Source organism: Oryzias latipes, chromosome 6 (assembly GCF_053564925.1).
Source record: "Oryzias latipes strain Hd-rR chromosome 6, Olatipes_Hd-rR_3.1".
In the NCBI taxonomy this organism is placed as follows: Eukaryota; Metazoa; Chordata; class Actinopteri; order Beloniformes; family Adrianichthyidae; genus Oryzias; species Oryzias latipes.
Genome location: NC_136242.1, coordinates 25,189,969 through 25,211,643, shown reverse-complemented (window position 1 = coordinate 25,211,643; position 21,675 = coordinate 25,189,969). Strand labels below are relative to the sequence as shown.

General features: G+C 36.5%; 1 protein-coding gene and 2 long non-coding RNA genes across 8 annotated transcripts in view; 2 read left to right on the top strand and 1 right to left on the bottom strand.

Moving 5' to 3' along the window:
• Window positions 1-21,675, top strand: part of furinb (furin (paired basic amino acid cleaving enzyme) b) — a 98,747-nt gene that overhangs the window by 42,913 nt on the left and 34,159 nt on the right. For all 6 annotated transcript variants that reach the window (XM_004070097.5, XM_078948899.1, XM_078948900.1 and 3 more), the window contains 4 exons: window positions 1,498-1,596; window positions 9,472-9,567; window positions 11,111-11,239; window positions 13,960-14,036. In XM_004070097.5, coding sequence (XP_004070145.1) covers window positions 1,498-1,596; window positions 9,472-9,567; window positions 11,111-11,239; window positions 13,960-14,036 — 401 coding nt within the window. The remainder of the gene's footprint in view (window positions 1-1,497; window positions 1,597-9,471; window positions 9,568-11,110; window positions 11,240-13,959; window positions 14,037-21,675) is intronic.
• Window positions 18,724-19,736, bottom strand: LOC144992469 (uncharacterized). Its single transcript, XR_013656444.1, has 2 exons — window positions 19,609-19,736; window positions 18,724-18,916 (listed from the first exon to the last, which is right to left on the bottom strand). It is a non-coding gene; the product is annotated as an uncharacterized LOC144992469 (long non-coding RNA).
• On the top strand, window positions 19,251-20,647 carry LOC144992468 (uncharacterized). The gene is made up of 3 exons (XR_013656443.1): window positions 19,251-19,390; window positions 19,764-19,817; window positions 20,455-20,647. It is a non-coding gene; the product is annotated as an uncharacterized LOC144992468 (long non-coding RNA).

Below are 21,675 nucleotides of genomic sequence, written 5' to 3'. Positions count from 1 at the left end.
CTCGCTACTTTGATTCAAATCATTTTTTATGACATTATGTGTCAAACAAATACACTATTTAAACTACTCCAGTCAGTGTAGAATTGTTGTGTCAATATGTTTGTTACTTTTTCAATAAACTCATTATTCTGCCTTTTTGTAAAATTGTCTCACAAATTCTGCCTTACCTTTTGTATCTACCAAAGCATGAAATATCAAATCAAGCCTAAAGCTACTTTTCTCTTGATTCCTACATCATCTTCACTTGTAAAATCACATAAAATAATTAGAAAATCAGTTCTAATTACAAGTCTTAGACACATTTCTTGCCATCTTTATGTATTTGCTGCCAGACTAGACTGCAAGTCTGAACGCTCAGTCTGACTGACTTCTAGAAAGCCTACCCGCAGAATCAGCCCACAGCCCCATGAGAGCCTTCTATCCTGCTGCGTATGCTCTTCTTGCTCCTCACACACATCCATCCTGCCGGGTCGGACTGTCAAACCTTGGGTTTTCTCCAGCCGTCTTACCTTCCACCACCTCTCTGCTTTTTATCCTCCGCTCCAGTGGGCCTGTGAAGGTGAGCCGGTCCCCAGCGACTCCACTGTACAGATTGCAATGCTTCCTCACTAAATGGAGGTCATTCTCTTGGGAATGCTCCCATTTTAAAGAAGAGCTCGGTTGTTGTCCTTCCTTTTTTAAACCCTTGTTTGTGTTATTTTTGCTTGTGACGAGACAGAAATCTCTGAACGTCCAACCTAATTAGTGCTCTTTGTGTCTTTTTAGCTGTCCTTGGTATGACAAGAGGAGGTTAAGGCTTCTCAACGTCATGCCTAATAGCAAGGCTAATGAAAAGTCAGCACCCCCAGAGATTTTTGGGCTAGTTTGGTGACAGCTGTCACCAATTCACTTGCCCTTAAAAGCTCCTTTACAAACAGAACGTGAGGGGAAGCAACAAAAACAGTCGGAGGAACGTTTTTGGAAAACCTCAGATGGTGCTGTACTTCAGAAAGGTTCAGCAAATCATTTCTGATTGACAGTGGCCTTGAACAGTTCAGAAGTGGATATCTTAAAGCTTAGCACTTTATTTTCCTTCAGACTTTAAAATTTTTAAGTGTATATGGAGTTTAAGTCTTCACCTCCTCTCCAGATGTCTGCATTTCTGTGGTATTAATTGCAGTGAAGAATGAAACAGTCCAAACTGAAATAAGCCATTTATTCCGAGGTGAAATAATGATAATAATGAGTCTTGTAAAATTGTTTTTTGCTGAAATCATACTCGCATTTCATAAAATCTATCAGGTCTCACGTACAAAAATACCATTTAAATAATGACCAATAAACTGACATCTTGTTGCCAAATGAGAATTTGTTTTTCCAATCCTTTTATGGCTTTTATGAAAAAGGAACTTCTTTTTACTTGCTTCTCTGCACACCAGTTCTTTCATGAGTGCAGGTTTGTGGTTGTTCTTTTGCTGCAGGTGTATTCAGCTGCTTTTTCCCTTTGTGTTTCTGCAGGTTTTTGGAGATTATTATCACTTCAGGCACCATGCTGTGAAGAGGAGGTCATTGTCTATCCATAAGGGGATGCACATCAAACTGCAAGAAGAACCAAAGGTAAGAACATTGTGGGCTCTCAGCCAGCTCACTGTGCCTCTCCATGTTGGCAACCAAAAAATCTGTTGGCTGATTGGATTTCACAGGAACACAATCTAAACCAGGGCGTTGCTGTTAAAAATGGAAATTGAAAGAGAAATGTTGTTTTGTTCATCGGAAATTGGAAAGGTTACAGACTTGATTTTATGCATTTAATTTTCTTAATTAAAAACAGTAATTGATATTATAGTACTACTAATCATACTCGTGTTCTTCATCTATGATACTTACCAATGCATTTATGTAAAAGAATTATGCATCCTGCACCATTGCTTAATATTGAAGAGGATTCAGTAATATTTTAAAATGTGTTCTTTTCTGCTCTTGAGCAATGATGGGAACATTACTTCAAAATAGTTATAATTGCTCACCAGTACTTAATCCAAAAAGGTTGAGTTTGTTACTAAATTACTATATAGGAAAAATAACTAGTTACCAGAAAAAATGATTGTATTTCTTATAAAAGTTACTGTGTGTTTGTTTTTTCCTGATTTGTTTTCATAAGTCAATTGAAATTAATGAAATATTCCTGAAGTTGTTTTAACTTTGAAAATGTATTGCATAGGAAGTATTTTGTCACATCAAAATCAAACATTTAAAAACAAATACTTTAGTCCAAATGAAATCCAACTTAAAATCTCAGGCAACTGGTCTGGTTTAAATCTGTTATTATTTTCAGGATTACACCAGTCTTCATCCTGGACATAATGTACACTCTCCATACATATTCTGCCCTTTGACCTCAATGAATGTAAAGTAGTTCTTATATCTCCACCTAGAACTTTCTGATAAGTTTCTCTGGACTCTGCTTTCTGCAACTTCCTCCACCTGTATGTGTGTATTGGATGAGTAGATACTGGTTTGTGTGTAAAACAATGCTGACGCCAATTGGCTACCATGAAGCATGACACTGACCTAGCCAATCACAAAAGCTTATCCTGTTGTCAACCCACCCAGTTTCCCCTTCTGACACAAAGACTATTTGTGCCACAACACCAGCCTTTGGTGTGTTTGTACCGAACAGTTTATTAAATTAATTCTAAGTAACCCACTACATTTAACATTCAGTAACATTCAAGAATGGTGACGGTATTGTAAAACCAAAAATTTGTTAGTTCAGGCCGTTATAGGGATGCCACGATTCTCGGGTTAAAACTGAACCGTATGTTACACCATTGAACCGAACTATGGGGAAAGTGAGTAATACTGTATTTACATTGGGACTGTCAGACACATTTTGTGCTAAATAAAAGAGTTTAAGATGTGTTGTTTTATTACATCACACCAGGCCTAGTATCTGCCAATTGGAAGGTTTTTTGTTTGTTACTTGATTATTAACAAATAAAATAAAAAAATTGTATTCTGATTTTTAGTTTTTTTGTTGTTGTTTTGTAATAAACAAATCAAATATCCAACTGAAACAAAACCGTGACCCAAAAATCGAGTTTGAGCCAAATTGTGAGGAAAAATGAATCGTGGCGTCCCTACTCCCCTATATTGAAAAGCAACTGAGTTATTTAATGCCATTACTTTCAACTCCAATTTTCAACTTTTCAATTCATTGTCATACTTGACCATGGGAGAGGGGGAGAGGTTGGTGATTACCAGATTACTTGTCAGTGTGTCCTTTGGGAAATTACTGAACCTCCTTTGGTCATTGATGTGTTTATCTGTGTAGGAGTGCAAAAAATTAGCACCTTGTAAACAAATTGGCAAACTGCTTTGAAAATCCCTTGAAATGATCTTCTACGTTACCTGACTGTAAATGTAAGGAGAGACCTTCCTAAACAGCTTAGGCCTGCTTTTAGGCTCAGACTTCATGTTGTCTGTCTTGCAGCTGAGGTGTGAGAAAAGACAAAAACAAAAAGAAACAAAAAACTGAAGACTTTGTCCTGGACTTTTTTCCCCATGAAGTATAGATTTCGGATGAAGTGTCTTAGGCAGAAATGTAGAATTGGGACACTGAAAGCTGCTTGCTTCACCCTGAAAGTACCAGGTGTGCTCTAAAGTGCTTTCAAGAGTGCTTTACAAGGTGAAATTTTCCCTGGGTTCTTTGTTTTTCCCATGGTCCTTGAACTGGAACTGTAGCTGGTGATGAAAAGGAGACTTGTAAGTGTAGCTACATGAGCTCTGAGGAAAAACTACTTCAATCAAAACACATCTTTATTTTCTTAAGTTCTTGTCATAAGTTCTTAACCAAGTGCATTCCTTGTTTAGAAGTAATATTACCACACGATTAATTGAAATTTCTAGAAAAAGGAGGCAGTAATTGAATTTTATTGTGAAGTGTTAGATAGACCAAAGCAGATTTACAGAAAAAAAGTATTCTAAAAATTCAGGTGTAATCCTAAATAAATAAAAAGAGAAACAAAACTGCGCAAAAATAAGGTAACTGGACATTCACTGATTATTTTACTTTTATCACGAAAAGTCACCAAGAACTTAGTCTGAGTAATTCCCCTGCTAACCAAACACTAGTAAAAAGACCCTTACAAAATAAAAGGATTTCAATGTTTTTATTTTTTTCTATATAATTTGAAAAGGCTTTTGTATTTCGTCTTTCCCTCTAATTTCTTTCCTTTCTGCAGACCTTTATCATTTGAGCCAAGCTGTTGGTAGGAAATTGAAAGACCTCTCATTCCTGCATGCATCAAGAGTCTGCTGTGGGCTTTTTCCTCCCACTTTTCTCATTCCTGTCAGTCCCAGCATCTCCCTCTGCTGCTAGGATTTTTACCCCAAACAGGGGCTTTAAAAGCATCTCATCTGAATCACCTTATTCATATCAACTTAGAACAAAGAGAACGTCTTATTTTCCTCTCGCTCTCATCCGTCTCACCCGTTATGCAGCTCACTCAGCACATTAAGGTTAGCGAGAAAAACCTTAATTTAGTCCAATTTAGCTGCCCGGTAAGTTGAAGCATGCCAAGGTGAGCGTCATGTGTTTATCGTCCTCTGGTTTGTAACACAGAAACAGCATGAGCCACTGTCTTGCAAACAAACCAATTAAGATTAGCACTGAGCGTAGCAATCTTTGCTCTATGAGGCTGATCCTTTGAAAAAAAAAACAAAGAGAAGGTTACGCTTAATGGGGTTTTAAGAAAGCCGCCTTAAGAGGGAAAAACACAGAAATGTTGAACTTGGATTAGTCATTCCTCAGCTCGTCATTGTGCTCTGCCTCCGTAATCCAGCAGTAGAGTTTTGCAACACCTCCATTGTCTTGGGTTTTTGTGCTCCGTGGCAACAACATGTCGCTTATCACCATTCCCTTTGAATAATCACACAGTGGCAACAGGACATTGGCAACTGCATACGCTTTTACCATTATGCTTGTAAGGGATGTTTGTCATCTCCTCTCCACTCTTCCATCCATCCTCTATGAAAGAAATAATTGATTTGTTTTGGGATGACTCCTCTTCGTTTTTGATTAAAACACAGTCTCAGGCAGCAAACGGCTTACAATGCCGAAAAACCCTCTCTGTCACTCCAGTTCTCCAAGTCTCTCAAAGCTTTGCGACAGTTTCTTTGAGATGTACATGAAGTGTCATCAGCATGGAGATGTTCAAGCTGCAAAATACTGTACCAAGCGGGCAGGAGTGCTCAGAAAACAGATAGAGATCAAAATTAAAACCATATCAATTTTCCTACAAGCATTTTCAAGATATTCCTTTGTTTTGATTGTTGCGGCATTCATTCCCAAGGCCAGTCGTCCTGCTGTTGGGAATGTATAAATTTGAGACTCTAGATGAGTACCTATCATGGTTTCCCCCGAAAAACATTTTTAACAATCCTCTAATTTGGAAACAAAGGAGAAAATTGAAACTCCTCTAGTAAAATTAAAGTAATGATTTAGCATTAAATATGCCCCACTGGCATAATTAATTAAAGATAGATCTTGATAAATAAAAAAACAGTTATTTTTTTGCTTAGTATTATGTGTTTATATAACCTTTTAGGCTTGAAAATTTGTGGTTTTATTGAAAAATGTTAAAAATGAGTTGATTTTTCTATATTCAATGCAATTTTTAGAGAGTATAAAGCCTTTGCTCTGAAAGGAGCAATGCTTCATGGGAAATGGACTCACTTTATGCATTCATTTATTCATTCATTCATCTTCTTCCGTTTATTCTGTTTCGGGGTCACGGGGCTGCTGGAGCCTATCCCGGCCACTTGTGGGCACCCTGGACAGGTCGCCATGTCTGTCGCAGGGTTCACTTTATGCAGCGTTTTTAAATTCTACCTAACCACTTAAGCCACGTTCACATGTCCTCACTGCACTTTCTGAGGCTTGAAAGTCAATTTTCTTTTTTTTTTACCTGTGAATTGCTTACTCTTCACACTCACACACCAACAGTTGACCAACTTGTGAAATAACAAATCCCTGACAGCTGAAGACTGAAAAGCACCTGTTTGTGATTTTCACACAAAGAAATGGGTATTATCTTGATGTTTTTGCCACAAATTAGAGAATATGACTAAAATTTGTTTTAAAAAATCCTTTTATGTAAATAAAAAACTAAGTCTAAAGCCAGGTTATTGGAAATTTTAGTTGAAATATTTTATACTCAAAGGAATATAGAAAGTAAAAAGAGTACTCTTATTCATCCTCTGTTACACTAATGTATTTCTTTTTATTGTTCTGATCACTGTGTCTATGTATTTGGCCTATTATTGTTTATTTTTATTATTGTTACTGTTTTTATTTTTAATTTTTCTAAGTGTTGTATGTGGCACATTGGCACAGCTGACAGTGGCAATAAAAATCTCTCTCTCTTTCTCTCTCTCTCTCTCTCTGTCTCTCTCCTTGTATAACCTAGTTCAACCTAAGACCTTTGCACTTCAAAGTCTGAAATGCTCTAAATTGAGTTTTCAAACTACAATAACAGCTTCACTTTGAATTACATCTGTGTTTGAAATATGCTGTACAAACAAAATAGCCTTGGCTTTTTTCTGGAAAATAACTTGGAGAATTGCTGTAATAATGAAAGAATTTCTGCATTTGCATTTGTCTTTCTGACTTCTAAAGCGATTGCAGTACCTCTGATCGTAGCTTTAGAGCTATACAATCAGTGGTAAAAGCTTTATATAAAACATTTTTTAGGACAGAGGCGGCAGTCTAATTCATTTTTTTCCTTTACAGAACCCTTCCACATCACAACATTAAGCTCAACTTCTTTTCCTATTGTTAAAAATTCTAAAACTCTGGAGTTTGCACAGTGCATACAAACTATAATTATGAATATAAAAATGATAAGAAAAGGTGTTTAGTTTCACTTCTACCTATATTTCACCTTTCACCAAAAAGGATGACTTCTTTAAGCGACAGTACGAAGATAGAGATGCAACATTTTGTTTGTTTGAATTATAAAAATGGTTTATGTTTCAGTTATTAATGTTATTAAAATTCTACCTGATGTAAGATAAGAGTTGCAGAAACTCTGGTTTTGGGGGAAACCTTGGACCATTGCTGAGGTCAGAAGATCTTTGGAATAGTGAAGTCAAACCAAGCCGTTAACAGTGTGTGGAGGTCAAAGTGCAAAGCCAATACATGATGCTATAACACCCAAACCAGTTGATGGTAAGACTATCAACATTACATTTATTCAAAACTCTATATTTAAAGACTCACTCCAATCTTCCTTTCAGCTATTTTCAAAAACGCTCCCAGTGGTCTTTTAATTATGATTATGCAATAAACACTGTCATTTTCTAGAACATAGTTTCTGCAGAGCTGCAGGAGTTCATTTGAAATTTGCATCTGGCTTGTGGGCGGGACTGTTGGCGTGAAGTAACCTCCGCCCCCCTTTCCTCTCCTCGTTGCTGAGAGTATTTTGTCCACTGCTTTTTCTATGTTACAAACAAGCTCTTTTTCAAACGGCATTTATTTTTTCATCTTTTCCTGATTCACAATGATTTGAATAAAGAAGTACTACAGAATATAGCTTAATTTTCTTAATATATGTCCTAAAAGGCCACAAGATCATGGTAAAAAATAAATCAACAACCAATGCTCAGTTTACATTTTAGAACAGAAAAAAACTCATACAGGTTGAAAAGGAGTAAGACACTTTTTTTAAATTGGTTTAAAAACTCTTAATCTTGAAACTGATGATGAGATCTAAATCTTGCTGTTGTTTCTATTGCTGCTGCATCAGTAGCAAAGGGGAAAAGACTTGTTTTTATTCTGTTTTTAGTTTGTTTGTGAAGCAACTCATGAAGTGATCTCTGCAGAGAGGTAAAGAAGTACCGGTACATGGCTGACTAACTGCTGTGCCTCAGACTGCCTTCAGTAATGAAAGCAAACTGGTTCTTGGTCTCAGTTCAGCTCTGCTCAGCTGTATTTATAGAGCACTCGTCAAATACAAGTGCAGTCCAGAATGTACATAGAGAAGCACCAAAGCATAAAAGGAAAAGTAGAGTATATAAAGCCCTTATTGTTAATACAAGGGTCAAAAATCATTTCACAATAAAAGCCTCAATCTCCAACTAAAATACATATATTTAAAAATAAATGATCATAAGTAAATTTGATTAAGCATTAAGCATGTTCTCTTAGGCAAAAGACAATATGGATACAATAACAGGAGTAAACTTGTGAAAAATTTTATATTATCCCTCTAAACTGAACTTACATAATTAAGAAAATTATTACTGTTAAACAACTTAAAAAATCTACAATCAATAAATAATTCCAACCCTGTCTAGGCAGCTTTTTGTAGATTTTTCTTGATTTTACAGCTTGATCAAGTACATAATTGTGTTGGATGTGCAAGTGAAAAAAAAGGATTTTTGGTGAAGGAGAAAGTGACAATGTGTTATAAAAATGGTAATAATTGCCTGAATGAAGAGCTTAGGTGCTAAGTGGAAGTGTCTCTTCTGTGCTTTAATTGCTTTTGTTTGCATGTTTTTGAATTCGAAAAGTGTTAATTTGCTAATCAGACAATGTTGCTTGCAAGATCATTTATTTAAAATTAGAGTGTATCAAATAAAATAAAGAAATATCTTTCTGAAATCTTTACAAGGTGAAATAAAAGATGACAGAAATCAAAATTGTTTGGTTCATTTTTAAGGGAAAATCTTTAAAAATAAAAATAAAAGGTTTTCTTTTAAGAAAAGCAAGTTCACCTATTTTTCTTCTTATTAAGCTCTTATTCTCACTTGCTGTGGTTCTGAATCAGTAAAATGGGGAATTGTTGAAATACAATCTGAAATAATTAGAGATGGAAGCATGTAGGGCTCAACTTTTTATTAATTTCATGTTCATTAACTTCATATTTTCCTTTTTTTTTTTTTTTGCATGCCTGAGGCAATGATACATGCAGAATGAATTTTAAAGTCACAGAAACTGAACTGTGTCTGTAGCGTGTATAGCAGCAGTGTGCTCGCTCCAGGAAAAAAACTGTCATTGCGAAGAGAACATGATGACAGAAACATTTTGTCCATTTGCAATAATGGCAGCTTAGGGTGAGAATATTGCTTTTTCTATTAACGTTTTCATGCAACTATGCAGAATAAGAAAGAACTTTAAATCTAACAAAGATTGTGAGCTTTTCTTTTTCTTGCAAGCTTAAAATCAACAGAGGCTGACACTTTTCTCCTGCAACGGAGCGCTGAAATAAATTCGATTTGCTTCGCATCTCTACCTCTGTTTCAAGTTATTACGTTTTGAACACAGCTGGGGCTTTGCTTTTTCCCCCCTTATGTCTTGTCTTTAGGACATCGCAGCTGTTTCCTAAATAGAAAAATTAGCACTGACACAATGTTATGCCAGAACAACCATGTAACCTGTCTGTGATGCCTTGGTGTGTGTTCGTGCATCTGTGTGTTTCGGTCACATAGATCCTTTGGGCGGAGCAGCAAGTGGTGAAGAAAAGAAAGAAGAGGGACATTTATGAGGATCCCACTGACCCGGATTTTCCTAAGCAGTGGTACCTGGTGGGTCCTGGTTTCTTGCTTTTTCAAATAACACTTTTGTTGTTTGTTAATATTGTATAAATTCAAAGATTTCTGATCTATGAAACATATAAGATTAGGAATGCATTTTTTTTTATTAAAAGAGAATATTTTAATAATGGTTTGATAAATGTATTATTTAAAGCATGAAGGCCAAAAAAGAAGAAAAGGCAATCTTAAACAAACATAATCAATCTTTAGGTTTTTGCAAGAAATGATGATGAAATGAAAATACTTTTATATATTCTATCAATATCATATATTTACCTTCTGGGCAACCAGGTCATAAAAGACTGAGTTGCTGACTCTTAGAGTGAGGCCTTCATCTGTCCTGTTTGCCACAGACATACAGTTTTCTGCATCAAATCCATAAACCCTTGCATTCCAAGGTGTTGAATTGAATATTAAAAATGATACGTCAGAATAGATCCACTTCAGAGTTGTATTACCTGTGAAACATTGATAGCAAATTGTGCTGGCAGTTTGTCTGCTTTATTATTCACAGCTTTTTCTGGGAAAAGCTGTGAATAATTAATTTTCTTCACCTAAATGTAAGCTAAAAATTGCTGTCACCAAAACAGATTAATAACTGGGCTGAATCTCCTCGGCGGGAGTCCTCGGTAAATGGAAGATGTGAGAGAATATGCTGTTTAGCATAACATCCAACACTTTAAACCCTATTTTTTAAGGTTTTAACTCATTTTCTGGCTTCATTCTCACACTCTGTTTTCTAACTTGAGAAAAAGAAGAAGAAATAAAAAGATTTTAGCACCATTGGCTTCACATTTTCACAATTTAATTTTCTTTTTCTGAATTTTTTGGACTTTTAAGAGAATCATTTTTTCTTTCTTTTCTTATAAAACACCTTTGACTTATGTGCAGGTTTAGATATATATAAGTTTAACCTTGCTTCTGTCTTCACTGTTGACTTGCCAGCAGCAGTTTGCCCTCAACTCCACTTAAACTCTACTGACCCGTCGACTTCGCCGCATAGACAGTTCAAGTTTCACAGATGTCAAGTAAACTTGGTGAATAATTGTTAATAAAAAAATAAAGCCTCTCAGATAAACCAGAAAATGTGCAACCTTAAGGTTTAGAATGTAATTTCTATTCGAGAGAAAATGAATAATATTAAATCATTTTGCGACTGTTTAACAGAAAGGACTTTGATTCCAGCTTATATTGTGTGAATGCACAAAATTCAAATGGAGAGATTTTCTATGGAGCTTCACAAAAGCTAAATGTACGTACTGCAGTTTTTTTTTTGTCAGCAGCTGAACCTAATGCTCAGAAAGACAAAGGCAGTGCATTAACGGTAGATCCTAATTAACACCTATCAAATGCTTCCTGTTACCTCTGTTTAGCTTTATACCAGACTCTGCTGTGGGTTGTTGTTGGTTTTTTTTTATGCAGTGGGACTAATAGGCTTTCACAGATGATTCAATCTTTGCCAGATGTTCCTGTTAGTCTGTCAGGAAAGTGTCAGTCACATCACATCAATAGAGCTTCGTGTCTCCCCCTGCAGTCCAACCCAACACATCAAGACCTGGATACAAAAGCAGCCTGGGCCCAGGGCTACACTGGAAGAGGTGTTGTGGTGACCATTCTGGATGATGGCATTGAAAAGGACCACCCAGACCTCATCAGCAATTATGTAAGTGGGGAAATATAACAGTAAATTTGTCAAGAACACCTAACTTTGGGGATTCCCTCTGGGGAACAGTAGATAGCAATCCTTTCTTCTAATGAGCAGTGATGAAAGGAGAGGAAGGTAATGCAACTTGCTAGATCTTTTTTTTTTGTCCTAAATTGCTATGTTGGGTTTAATAAATCTTTTCCCAGTCAAATGAGCTAAAAAGAGTTATGGCTTGCTTAATCATTTCAATATCGGCCACTGTAGTTTTTTCTCATGCTTCAGATATGGTGGAAAGAGCTTTGTGAGGAGAACAGCACATTAGAGAAAGTGGGCCACTGTCGCTTTCATAGAACTGCAAATAATACAAAACTTCCTTTTTTTTTGTTTTGGTAAAATTCTTCATATCATCAGGAAAACCTAAAAGCGATTCTGTAAAATGCCAATAAAAGCTTATAGCACAGATAAAAACAAAGATTGTGTGGTTGTGCAATTAAGTAATATTCACCTGGGGACCCAGTTTCCATCTTTACATGAAAAGCCACACACAGTACTCTGCTGGCCCTATTAGAGTAGCAGTTTCCACTTCATAAAAATAATCAAACAAGGGGGTAACAAGCTCACTGTGCTGCATAAAGCAAATGCCAGGGAGCAGTTGAAACGGTGCAGCAGTCACACAGCTCACAGAAGCTCTGTACTGTTCAGATGCTTTTTATCTTATGCCCCATTAACTCGGCCCTGACACTAGGAAAGAACAACACACTAGCTAAATTGTAAATAAAGAGAAATAATGCAATTGTTGTTTTTCTTTTTTAGATAGCTCTAAACCAATAACTCTGAGAATATAAATTAACTCAACTTGTGTTGTGTGTCTTTCAGTGGTAATTGGATTGCAGCTGCTAAAAACTGCTGATGATGTATTTGAAAAACATTCGTCTCTTTATACATGCAGGTGATGGTAACGCATAACTTGGCCAGATTGCCATCACTACATGTTTTGTAAAAGCTCCAGGTGTTCATTTAGGCTTAAAGTATGCTCAATTACCTACAAATTAACTGCAGAAAAAAAGGTGCAGTGCACAGCTTTTTATTATCTCTACATTTCAGAGGAAAATGTTTGGGTTTGTCTAAAATCTACACTTTCTGTTAAATTAATTTGATGATCTGAATCACTGAAGTGTAGCAAATATGAAAAAAAAAATCATGAAGGGGGCAATTTTCTCTGCAGTTTTTGATTTACATGAATTCACACAGAGGGAGGGAGCGTATTACCTGACAGTATTAGTTAGTTTGTGATGTGGATCCCCTCTAAGCAGTCTGTATCACCATGGCAACCCATCCTGGATTTTTAAACAGTTTAAGTAAAGAATGGAAACAATGTTGTTTTTTTTCCCCCACAGAAAACAAAACAAAAGCCTTTTCTAATGTTTTGTCTAATGTTTTATTAAAATAATCTAATTCTTGCAAAAATATCTTGGTATATTAATTTTCACAGAATAGCAGTTTAATACTTAAAATATGAGAATTGTTATGCGAAGCTTTGAAGACAAGTCACACGTTGAGGGGTTATGGGAATGTATTGCCAGCACTAATCTCTTTCAGTCTACTTGTAGAAATGTCACAGCGTTTTGCCCCAATAGTTTTTGATATCTCACACAGTCTCCTCCGGAACAACATGTTCCCCTTGATTGAATTAGATAATCAAAGCACTTCTAAAGAAGAAGAGGAAGCATCAAATGAAAAAAATCCTTGTTTAACTATTGAACTCTTGAGGCATCACTTAGATTTATACAGAGTTTTGGGTTCGCAGTTGCAGACAAAGAAGCAGCCGTTTCATTAAACTTGCTTTAATGTTCATTAGTCAATCGTGTGTTTAAACCATTGACTTTATATGAGAACTGGACCGAGTAAGTTTGATGTTACTCTTAGAAAATGGTTTACTTCCGGCTCCAAATAAAAATAAAGTTGATCCATTCGCTTTTTTTCTTTTTTGCGAGACGGACGTCACTATGTTGGAACCATAAATCCTTGTTTCTATGGCAGCCACTCTCGCCAATCAGAAGTGAACTTGCTGACAACGGGCTCCGGAGAATCTGTCAATCAAACGTTTTGAAGATTAGATGTGGGGGCCCAGCAGAACTTGAATAACTTGCACTGTAGAAAATAAATATTATGAAAAAAATGAGTATTAGCAAGAACATGTTAACCCTTTAACACCAGAGATGTGTCCGATGACACACGCTCTTTGACATTAACACTTTGTCGTTTATGCGATCTGTGTGAATCGGCTGATTCTGATTCAGAGAAAAGCGGCTTTTCATATTGATTTTGAACAGATGTGCGACACATTACAAACATAAAGTGCTGCATAATGACGCAAAGCAAATATGATGACTCAGCAATTCATGCCTGAAAAGTCTATGGGATTGTGGCCTCATCCTAATAGGAATGCGAGTTGGGGAGGGGTCACTCAGTCCAGTTTTTATATAAAGGTAATGGTATGAACATAACAAATATGTGCTTTTATATTTCCTGTTTTCTATCTTTGTCATATTGACTAACAAACAATATTAACGTGTCAAAGGGAGTGGAGGGACACAGTCTTTAAGGTTTATGGGTCTAAAATACACAACATCAACTTTCATAAAAGTATTTTTGTGGTCAGATATAATACAGTTGCTAAAATAAAAGAATTTTAGAATAACAAAATAAGTGAACCAATATGTTTGTTTGTCCCTTAGGATCCTGAGGCAAGCTATGATGTTAATGATGGAGATGCTGACCCCCAACCAAGATATACGCAGCGAAATGAGAACAGGTAATTTGTCAGCAAACCACACGAGAACCAAATGATTAATTCCCTTGTTATCACCGGCAAATGGATTTATAATCACTCAGCATGCATGAAGAATCATTTGGAAGAAGATGTCTCGGTTTTACCAAGCAACCTTTGCTCATTAGTTCTGGATATTTTCTGTCAACTCCAGCTTCCTGTGAGGCTGGTGTTGAATCAGACCCTGTGCAGCTCCTGGACTATGCCTTGCTTTGACATTGAAATCAAAAAATTCATCCTAAAAAGTTTGAAAGTACTTATGTTCTGCAGAGTCTTGGCTGTTCAGCCTTTAAAGCAGCCCAGCCACATCAGCAATTAAATGTTGCTCCAAGAATATTTGTTTATTTGGCTTTGCAATTCACACCATCTCCCTCCTTTCCTCGGTTATCACAATAAAACATATTTTCTGCAGCTGAATGATGCACAAGACTAAAACTCCAGCAAGAATGAATCCTAAACATGTCATTCCATTTAATCCTCTTTCCCAGGTCTCTGAATGCTATGCTATGCTGTTTTAGGCCTATTCCCTCAGAGAAGATGAGAGCCTGCTTCTGTTTATAAAATGCACAGCAGAATTTTTATATATTCCACGGAGCTTGCTGCTAAGTCTTTTTGCTGTTTTCTTTTCTTTTCATTTAAAACTTTTAAGCCTGGCATCCAATTGCCTTTGGTCAAATGAAGGAATTAAACACGCTTTGCAAGTTTAGAGGGATCTGAGTGGAGAAAAGAACAGTTCATAAATAAGTATTAGTGGCTATTTACTCCACCTCCATTGTACAGATTTGTGTCTGTTGTTTTCAGATACAAAACCTGATCCATCTCTTGTGGGTGTTGAAGCTGAAAGGGATGGGCATCAGTTGTTTTGGAGTTAACACCTTGTTGGTAGTCTTTGCCGGCAGCTTGAGCAGCCATGCAGAGCGACCTCGGCTCTTCCTGTCAGCAAACTGTAGATCCTTCTCTTCTCTGCTGTTGGAAGGAAAGAAAAAAAGCGGCACTGGAGGGGATAACCCCCTGATTCGGATTCGCCGCTCCTCCCAGCGTGCACCATGCTGTTATTGCAAAGCACACACATACACACCCATGGTTCAGAAGAAAAAAAAAAGCTAACCAGCTGGCACTCATATACTGGCTTGTGCCTTTCAGTGGATTTCCCAGAGCAATTATTTGAAACTGGATCAATTCAAAGGCATGAAATGAAAAGGATGTGTCTGTTACATGGAGGTTGAGTGTTTGGAATATAAAGGCAAATTATATCCTGTGAGTTATGTAAATCTCCACAGAGTAAAACAGGCCATCAGTGAGTAATGCTCTCAAACCTCTCACAATGTGATTATATTATTCTATATTCACTGAGTGACAAACGGAAATTGTGATTTAGAGGCATAGAATTTTCAGACTGCAAGCTTCTTCGTTCGTACTGACGACAAAGAAAGCTGGATTTAGATTTGTATCTGCGTCATTTTCTTAGAGATACTTTGTCTTGACTTGACAGCTGCTCTTGAAGGGAAGCTGACTGTGTTGAAGGCTGTTTTAAAGTGTGGTCAGGCAGGTAATCCATTTTTATTTTTTATTTTTTTTGCTTTACTGTTTTCGCCTCTCCTTTTCCCCCCGTCTCTTTCTCCACCTCCGTGTCAGTGAGAGCCAGAAGTATGCAAATTAGCTCCGAACAGAGGAGAGCAGGATGGATTTCACCCCCTGCCCACAACCTGGCAGTGGAGTTGAACTCTTTCCAAAAATCTCATCGTGCTGAAAGGGCTCTGCAGAATGGAAAACATCATTTCCTGGAGATTTATCTGCATAATAACCTCACTTATAAATATTTTTCTGGTCTATAGGCGCAAGAACATATTCCTGACTGGAACAAGATCTAAGGTTGTAAGAAAAGCTGTGAGTCAAAGCAGAAGGAGCTTGGAAGGGTTTGTTGCATTTCTTGTTAACAACAGATGGTCCTCTGTTGATGGTCATCTTGGATATGTTGCTGTAAATGATCATACCTGGACCCCAGACACCACTTTCTTAGATCCCGGTTTTCTTGTTCAACGTCTTCCAAGAAAGTTTTGTTTTTTTTTGGGCAAAAGTGTCTGTCCTACTATCATTTGCATCTGAGGCTACATGTAATACTATTGACTTATCTGTTTTTTTAGGAGACAATACAACAACCCAAGTCATTGATTGCAAAATTTGAAAGATTTTACACAGTTCCTGTGTGCAAATATTACGGATGTTTGTAATTTTAAAACTATTCCGGCAAAATCCATCCTTCGAGTTGGAATCCTGAAACTACAGGAGTGCTTTGAGGTTTTTGAAATAGCATGGATACAGTGGCTGGGTGTGTGACAGGCCATATCAATTTGCGTTGAAGAATTCCCACCAGGATTGTGATACTTGCCAAAAGCACCAGATCATTAGTGAAAATGTGTGACCAGTGATTAATAAAACCCACCACAGGCATCACATGTAGGGTGAATCAAAGTGAAACCAGCCGGCGATGTGAGCGTGTATTTTATAAGTTCAGCTCAGGAAGTACCATTTTACTCACTAAGCACTCAAATCCACCCTAGACCCACAGCTTCCTTGTCACGCTGCCATGGCTACATCCTTAATGGTAGCTCCGGCCTTCGCACTGTATAATTCAGAATCCTGTAATCTGCAGGCACTCTTAAACGGCTGCGATTCTTGTGTGGAGGACTGGAGGCTGAATACAATGAACTGGTGGACTGCTTTGTGGGATGGTGTGATAACACTTGCCTCATATTTAATGCCAACAAGTCAAAGGCGATGATTGTGAGGGGCGGGGGTGCTGTGCCAAAACAGTATTTCCATCCTGGAAGGAGAGATTAAGGTGGAAGAGAATAACTACAGCCAAGGTGTTCATCTGCACACACTTGGCTGGAAATGCAACATTGAGAGAGCAGACTTTTTCTTCTGCTAAAGTTGGGGGTCCCTCTGTGTCTGCAGACTGAAATCTACAGTCTTCAGTTGGAGCAGCAGCATCAAAACCACCTATGCCTCAAAACCAAACAGGCTGTCCTGGGGCCGCTATGAAACGTCTAGAACACTGCAATGAATGCAGCTTTAGTTGAAAAGCATGGAAAATGCTGCACAGCTTCTGCGTAAAGTACTGTTGAAATAAGGTCTTCAGTCAGTTAGGCTTTTTTGAGTTCCCTACAGCTAAGAAGAGATCATTCCAGCCAGAATCAATAACTCTACAATGACCTTAATGAATCACTTTGTTCTGCAACTCCTTTGAGTAGGATTTATAGTGTTTTTAAATTTGAACTGAAAGCATATACAACACACGTATTTAAAAAAAACAAAATCATTCAGTAAATATCTAAGATATAGGCTTGCTGAAGTTTTTAGCCACTTTTCAAACTCTACATGTAACTGCAATGGGCTCCATTCTGCTCTTTGACTACCATTTATTAGAAAGCAATTGGTATGCCAACCATGTAACCTTCATTTTAAGTCAAACCATCACTGTCTGAATACTAATGCTATACTACTTGATGAACCAAGGCCAAAGGAAAAGGTGCAGTAGCTAATATGAATGATGGCATTGAGATTTAAAAAAAAAACTGTTTGCTTGTTTTTTCTTACCCAGTAAATTGCTTTGTCCTTGGTGGCACGTGGCTGTTTGTTTTGCTGGCCGAGAAAATGCTGCCTCAGCAGAAATACAGGGAATGAATACAGGTACATACACCACTTTCAGCAAAACTCACTGCTTGACTTTATGGTAACGCTTTCTTTTACAGTACAGTACTTACAGTGTACTTAAGTGGTATTTACATGGTACTTATAGTGTAACTACTGGGTACTTTCAGGGTACTTACATGGTACTTTTTATGGAATTTACTGGGTACTTACAGTGTGTTTACATGGTACTTTCTATGGGACTTTACTGGGTACTTACATGGTACTTTTTGTGTCTACTCTGTACTTACATGGTACTTACTGTGTATTTATATGGTACTATTTGGTTCATACCTATGTGGTACATACTGGGTATTTATAATATTCCTACTGGGTATTTACATGTTGTGCAAAGGTGTCTTTTATGGTACTTACCACATGTAAGAACAAGGTAAGTACAAATAAAGTACCTTGACCTTTAGGTCTGCACTCGCTGCATGTTTCATGGTATTTACCATGAATTTACCACAGAAACTACCCCTTAAGTACACTGAAACTGTAACTGTAAAAGAAAGTCAGCCCTATTTCCACTCTATTACATGGTACTTTCATTACTAAATACTGGATATGTTCACTTGAATATTACTTGGTACTTACCCCTTAAGTACAATGAAACTGTAACTGTAAAAGAAAGTCAGCCCTATTTCCACTCTATTACATGGTACTTTCAGTAGTAAATGCTGGGTATGTTCACTTGAATATTACTTGGTACTTAACCCTTAAGTACAATGAAACTGTAACTGTAAAAGAAAGTCAGCCCTATTTCCACTCTATTACATGGTACTTTCAGTAGTAAATGCTGGGTATGTACACGTATTACCTTCCTGTGCAGTGTACATACACACTTGGTCTTCTGACCTCACCACATGAGACAATGCTAACTTGTTGGTAAGGGTAAAGTAACTACATTGTAAAAAAATATACTGGCCTGATTACTTCTTGTAACATGAAGCAAGTTTAAAGAGAAACAAGACAGCAGTGAAAACAACAATCTTTAATATGATACGTGTCTGCAGCATACAAAGTGTCATCACAATGAAATAGGTTTTAAGTACAAAACAGTTCAAAGGAGAAATCTAAAAAACACATTGGCCTGAGGGTCGTGCTTTTTGTCCATCAAAATTCTTTCAGCAGAGTTTGGTAACGGTGCAGGACTTCTTCAGGGTTTGTAACTGCAAGAAAATTCACAATATGAGCTAAAATGAACATAAAAAGCATAACGACTTTGATGAAATACAAAATATATTTTACTTATTTAATCATTTCTGTAATGAGTTTGATAAATCTCTATGAATTTTTTTATCGCTTTGACTGTAATGCTTGAAATTAATCAAGTATCCTCATTTAAAAACATGATAATACATTATTCAAAACTTAACTTTTTTTAAATATTGTTCTAAAAATGAACTTGTTTTAATATATATTATATAATGTCAGGAAAATATGTAAAACAACAAGGCAAAATATTTACTTTTAATACTAAAAACACCCCAAGTGTGTGTTTTTGTTAAATAGGTCGGGGCAAGTAAAGTTGCAAATTCCCAGCGCACTTGAATGCAGCACAACTACCCCCAAAGTGAACGTGCAGATTAATCCGGAGAGCCTCGAGGCGCGCGCAACAGTTTGAATTTCTCTTCATCTGGCAGGTAAACCAGTGTTTTTTTTTAAATATTGGATAAATTACATGTAAATATTTAAACTGATCAAACTTTATAAAGAAGCTAACTTCGTGATTTCAAGCCACTATCTCTGTGTTTGAAACGTGACGTAAGAGCATGTCTACCTTACTGCAATAATTTCAGTTATTTCATGTATACATTTTCAAAGTTTGTAATGAAAATCTACAAACATTGTTGTTACTTACCAGGAGAGGGGCACCTGTAAAACAAGCACGTAGCCTAAATGATAACGTCTGTTGTTCTGTGCTCGTTTGACTGAGAGCACGTCTTTCTGGGAAAAACAATGAAAGGCGTTTATTTAAAATAATGATGACGTACTTCCGTCTTTTTACCGCTTTAGATCAGCTATGGTGAAGAAGACATTCCAGACGAATCCACAGGAGAGTAAGCAAAAGTAAGTTAAATCCACCAAGTGGACATATTATTTACATTAATGAAGAGTTTAACTGCCTTTTCCCCATTTTCTTTTCTTTTGCCGTTTTTATTTTATTTTTATTTATTTTCAAATATGATAGAGACAACAATACCACCCAACACAGTGAATGTAACTGTTTGAAAATTAAAACATATTTTTGTGAATAACTGTGTTGAATTTGAAATCGCCTATTTATTTCTTTTTTCCTTTTCTTTTACCCTGCAATGTTTTTCATGCTAATGCAAATTGTAGGTGCGAATAATATTTATAAAGAAGAAATACACACAGTAATTGCCAATTAAAACATTGCTTTTGTCATTCTTTGTCTAAACAAATTAGATTTTTTTATGGCAATATTGATTTTTTTTCTTTGATTTCTTTTTTGTTGTTCTTGTTTATGTAACTAAAATATAAAGTTGTGAATAATTTATTATCATGTTCATAAATGAGGATAATTGATTAATTTCAAGCATTACAGTCAAAGCGATAAAGAATTCACAGAAATTTATCAAACTCATTACAGAAATGATTAAATAAGTAAAATATATTTTGTATTTCATCAAAGTCGTTATGCTTTTTATGTTCATTTTAGCTCATATTGTGAATTTTCTTGCAGTTACAAACCCTGAAGAAGTCCTGCACCGTTACCAAACTCTGCTGAAAGAATTTTGATGGACAAAAAGCACGACCCTCAGGCCAATGTGTTTTTTAGAATTCTCCTTTGAACTGTTTTGTACTTAAAACCTATTTCATTGTGATGACACTTTGTATGCTGCAGACACGTATCATATTAAAGATTGTTGTTTTCACTGCTGTCTTGTTTCTCTTTAAACTTGCCTCATGTTACAAGAAGTAATCAGGCCAGTATATTTTTTTTACAATGTAGTTACTTTACCCTTACCAACAAGTTAGCATTATCTCATTTGGTGAGGTCTGAAGACCAAGTGTGTATGTACACTGCACAGGAAGGTAATACGTGTACATACCCAGCATTTACTACTGAAAGTACCATGTAATAGAGTGGAAATAGGGCTGACTTTCTTTTACAGTTACAGTTTCATTGTACTTAAGGGTTAAGTACCAAGTAATATTCAAGTGAACATACCCAGCATTTACTACTGAAAGTACCATGTAATAGAGTGGAAATAGGGCTGACTTTCTTTTACAGTTACAGTTTCATTGTACTTAAGGGGTAAGTACCAAGTAATATTCAAGTGAACATATCCAGTATTTAGTAATGAAAGTACCATGTAACAGAGTGGAAATAGGGCTGACTTTCTTTTACAGTTACAGTTTCAGTGTACTTAAGGGGTAGTTTCTGTGGTAAATTCATGGTAAATACCATGAAACATTCAGCGAGTGCAGACCTAAAGGTCAAGGTACTTTATTTGTACTTACCTTGTTCTTACATGTGGTAAGTACCATAAAAGACACCTTTGCACAACATGTAAATACCCAGTAGGAATATTATAAATACCCAGTATGTACCACATAGGTATGAACCAAATAGTACCATATAAATACACAGTAAGTACCATGTAAGTACAGAGTAGACACAAAAAGTACCATGTAAGTACCCAGTAAAGTCCCATAGAAAGTACCATGTAAACACACTGTAAGTACCCAGTAAATTCCATAAAAAGTACCATGTAAGTACCCTGAAAGTACCCAGTAGTTACACTATAAGTACCATGTAAATACCACTTAAGTACACTGTAAGTACTGTACTGTAAAAGAAAGCGTTACCGACTTTATTTAACTAAACAACTGGGTGTTTTTTTTTTTTTTTTAATTAGGAGTCCATTAAACTTTGAACTTGAGGGTTCCATTGGTTGGT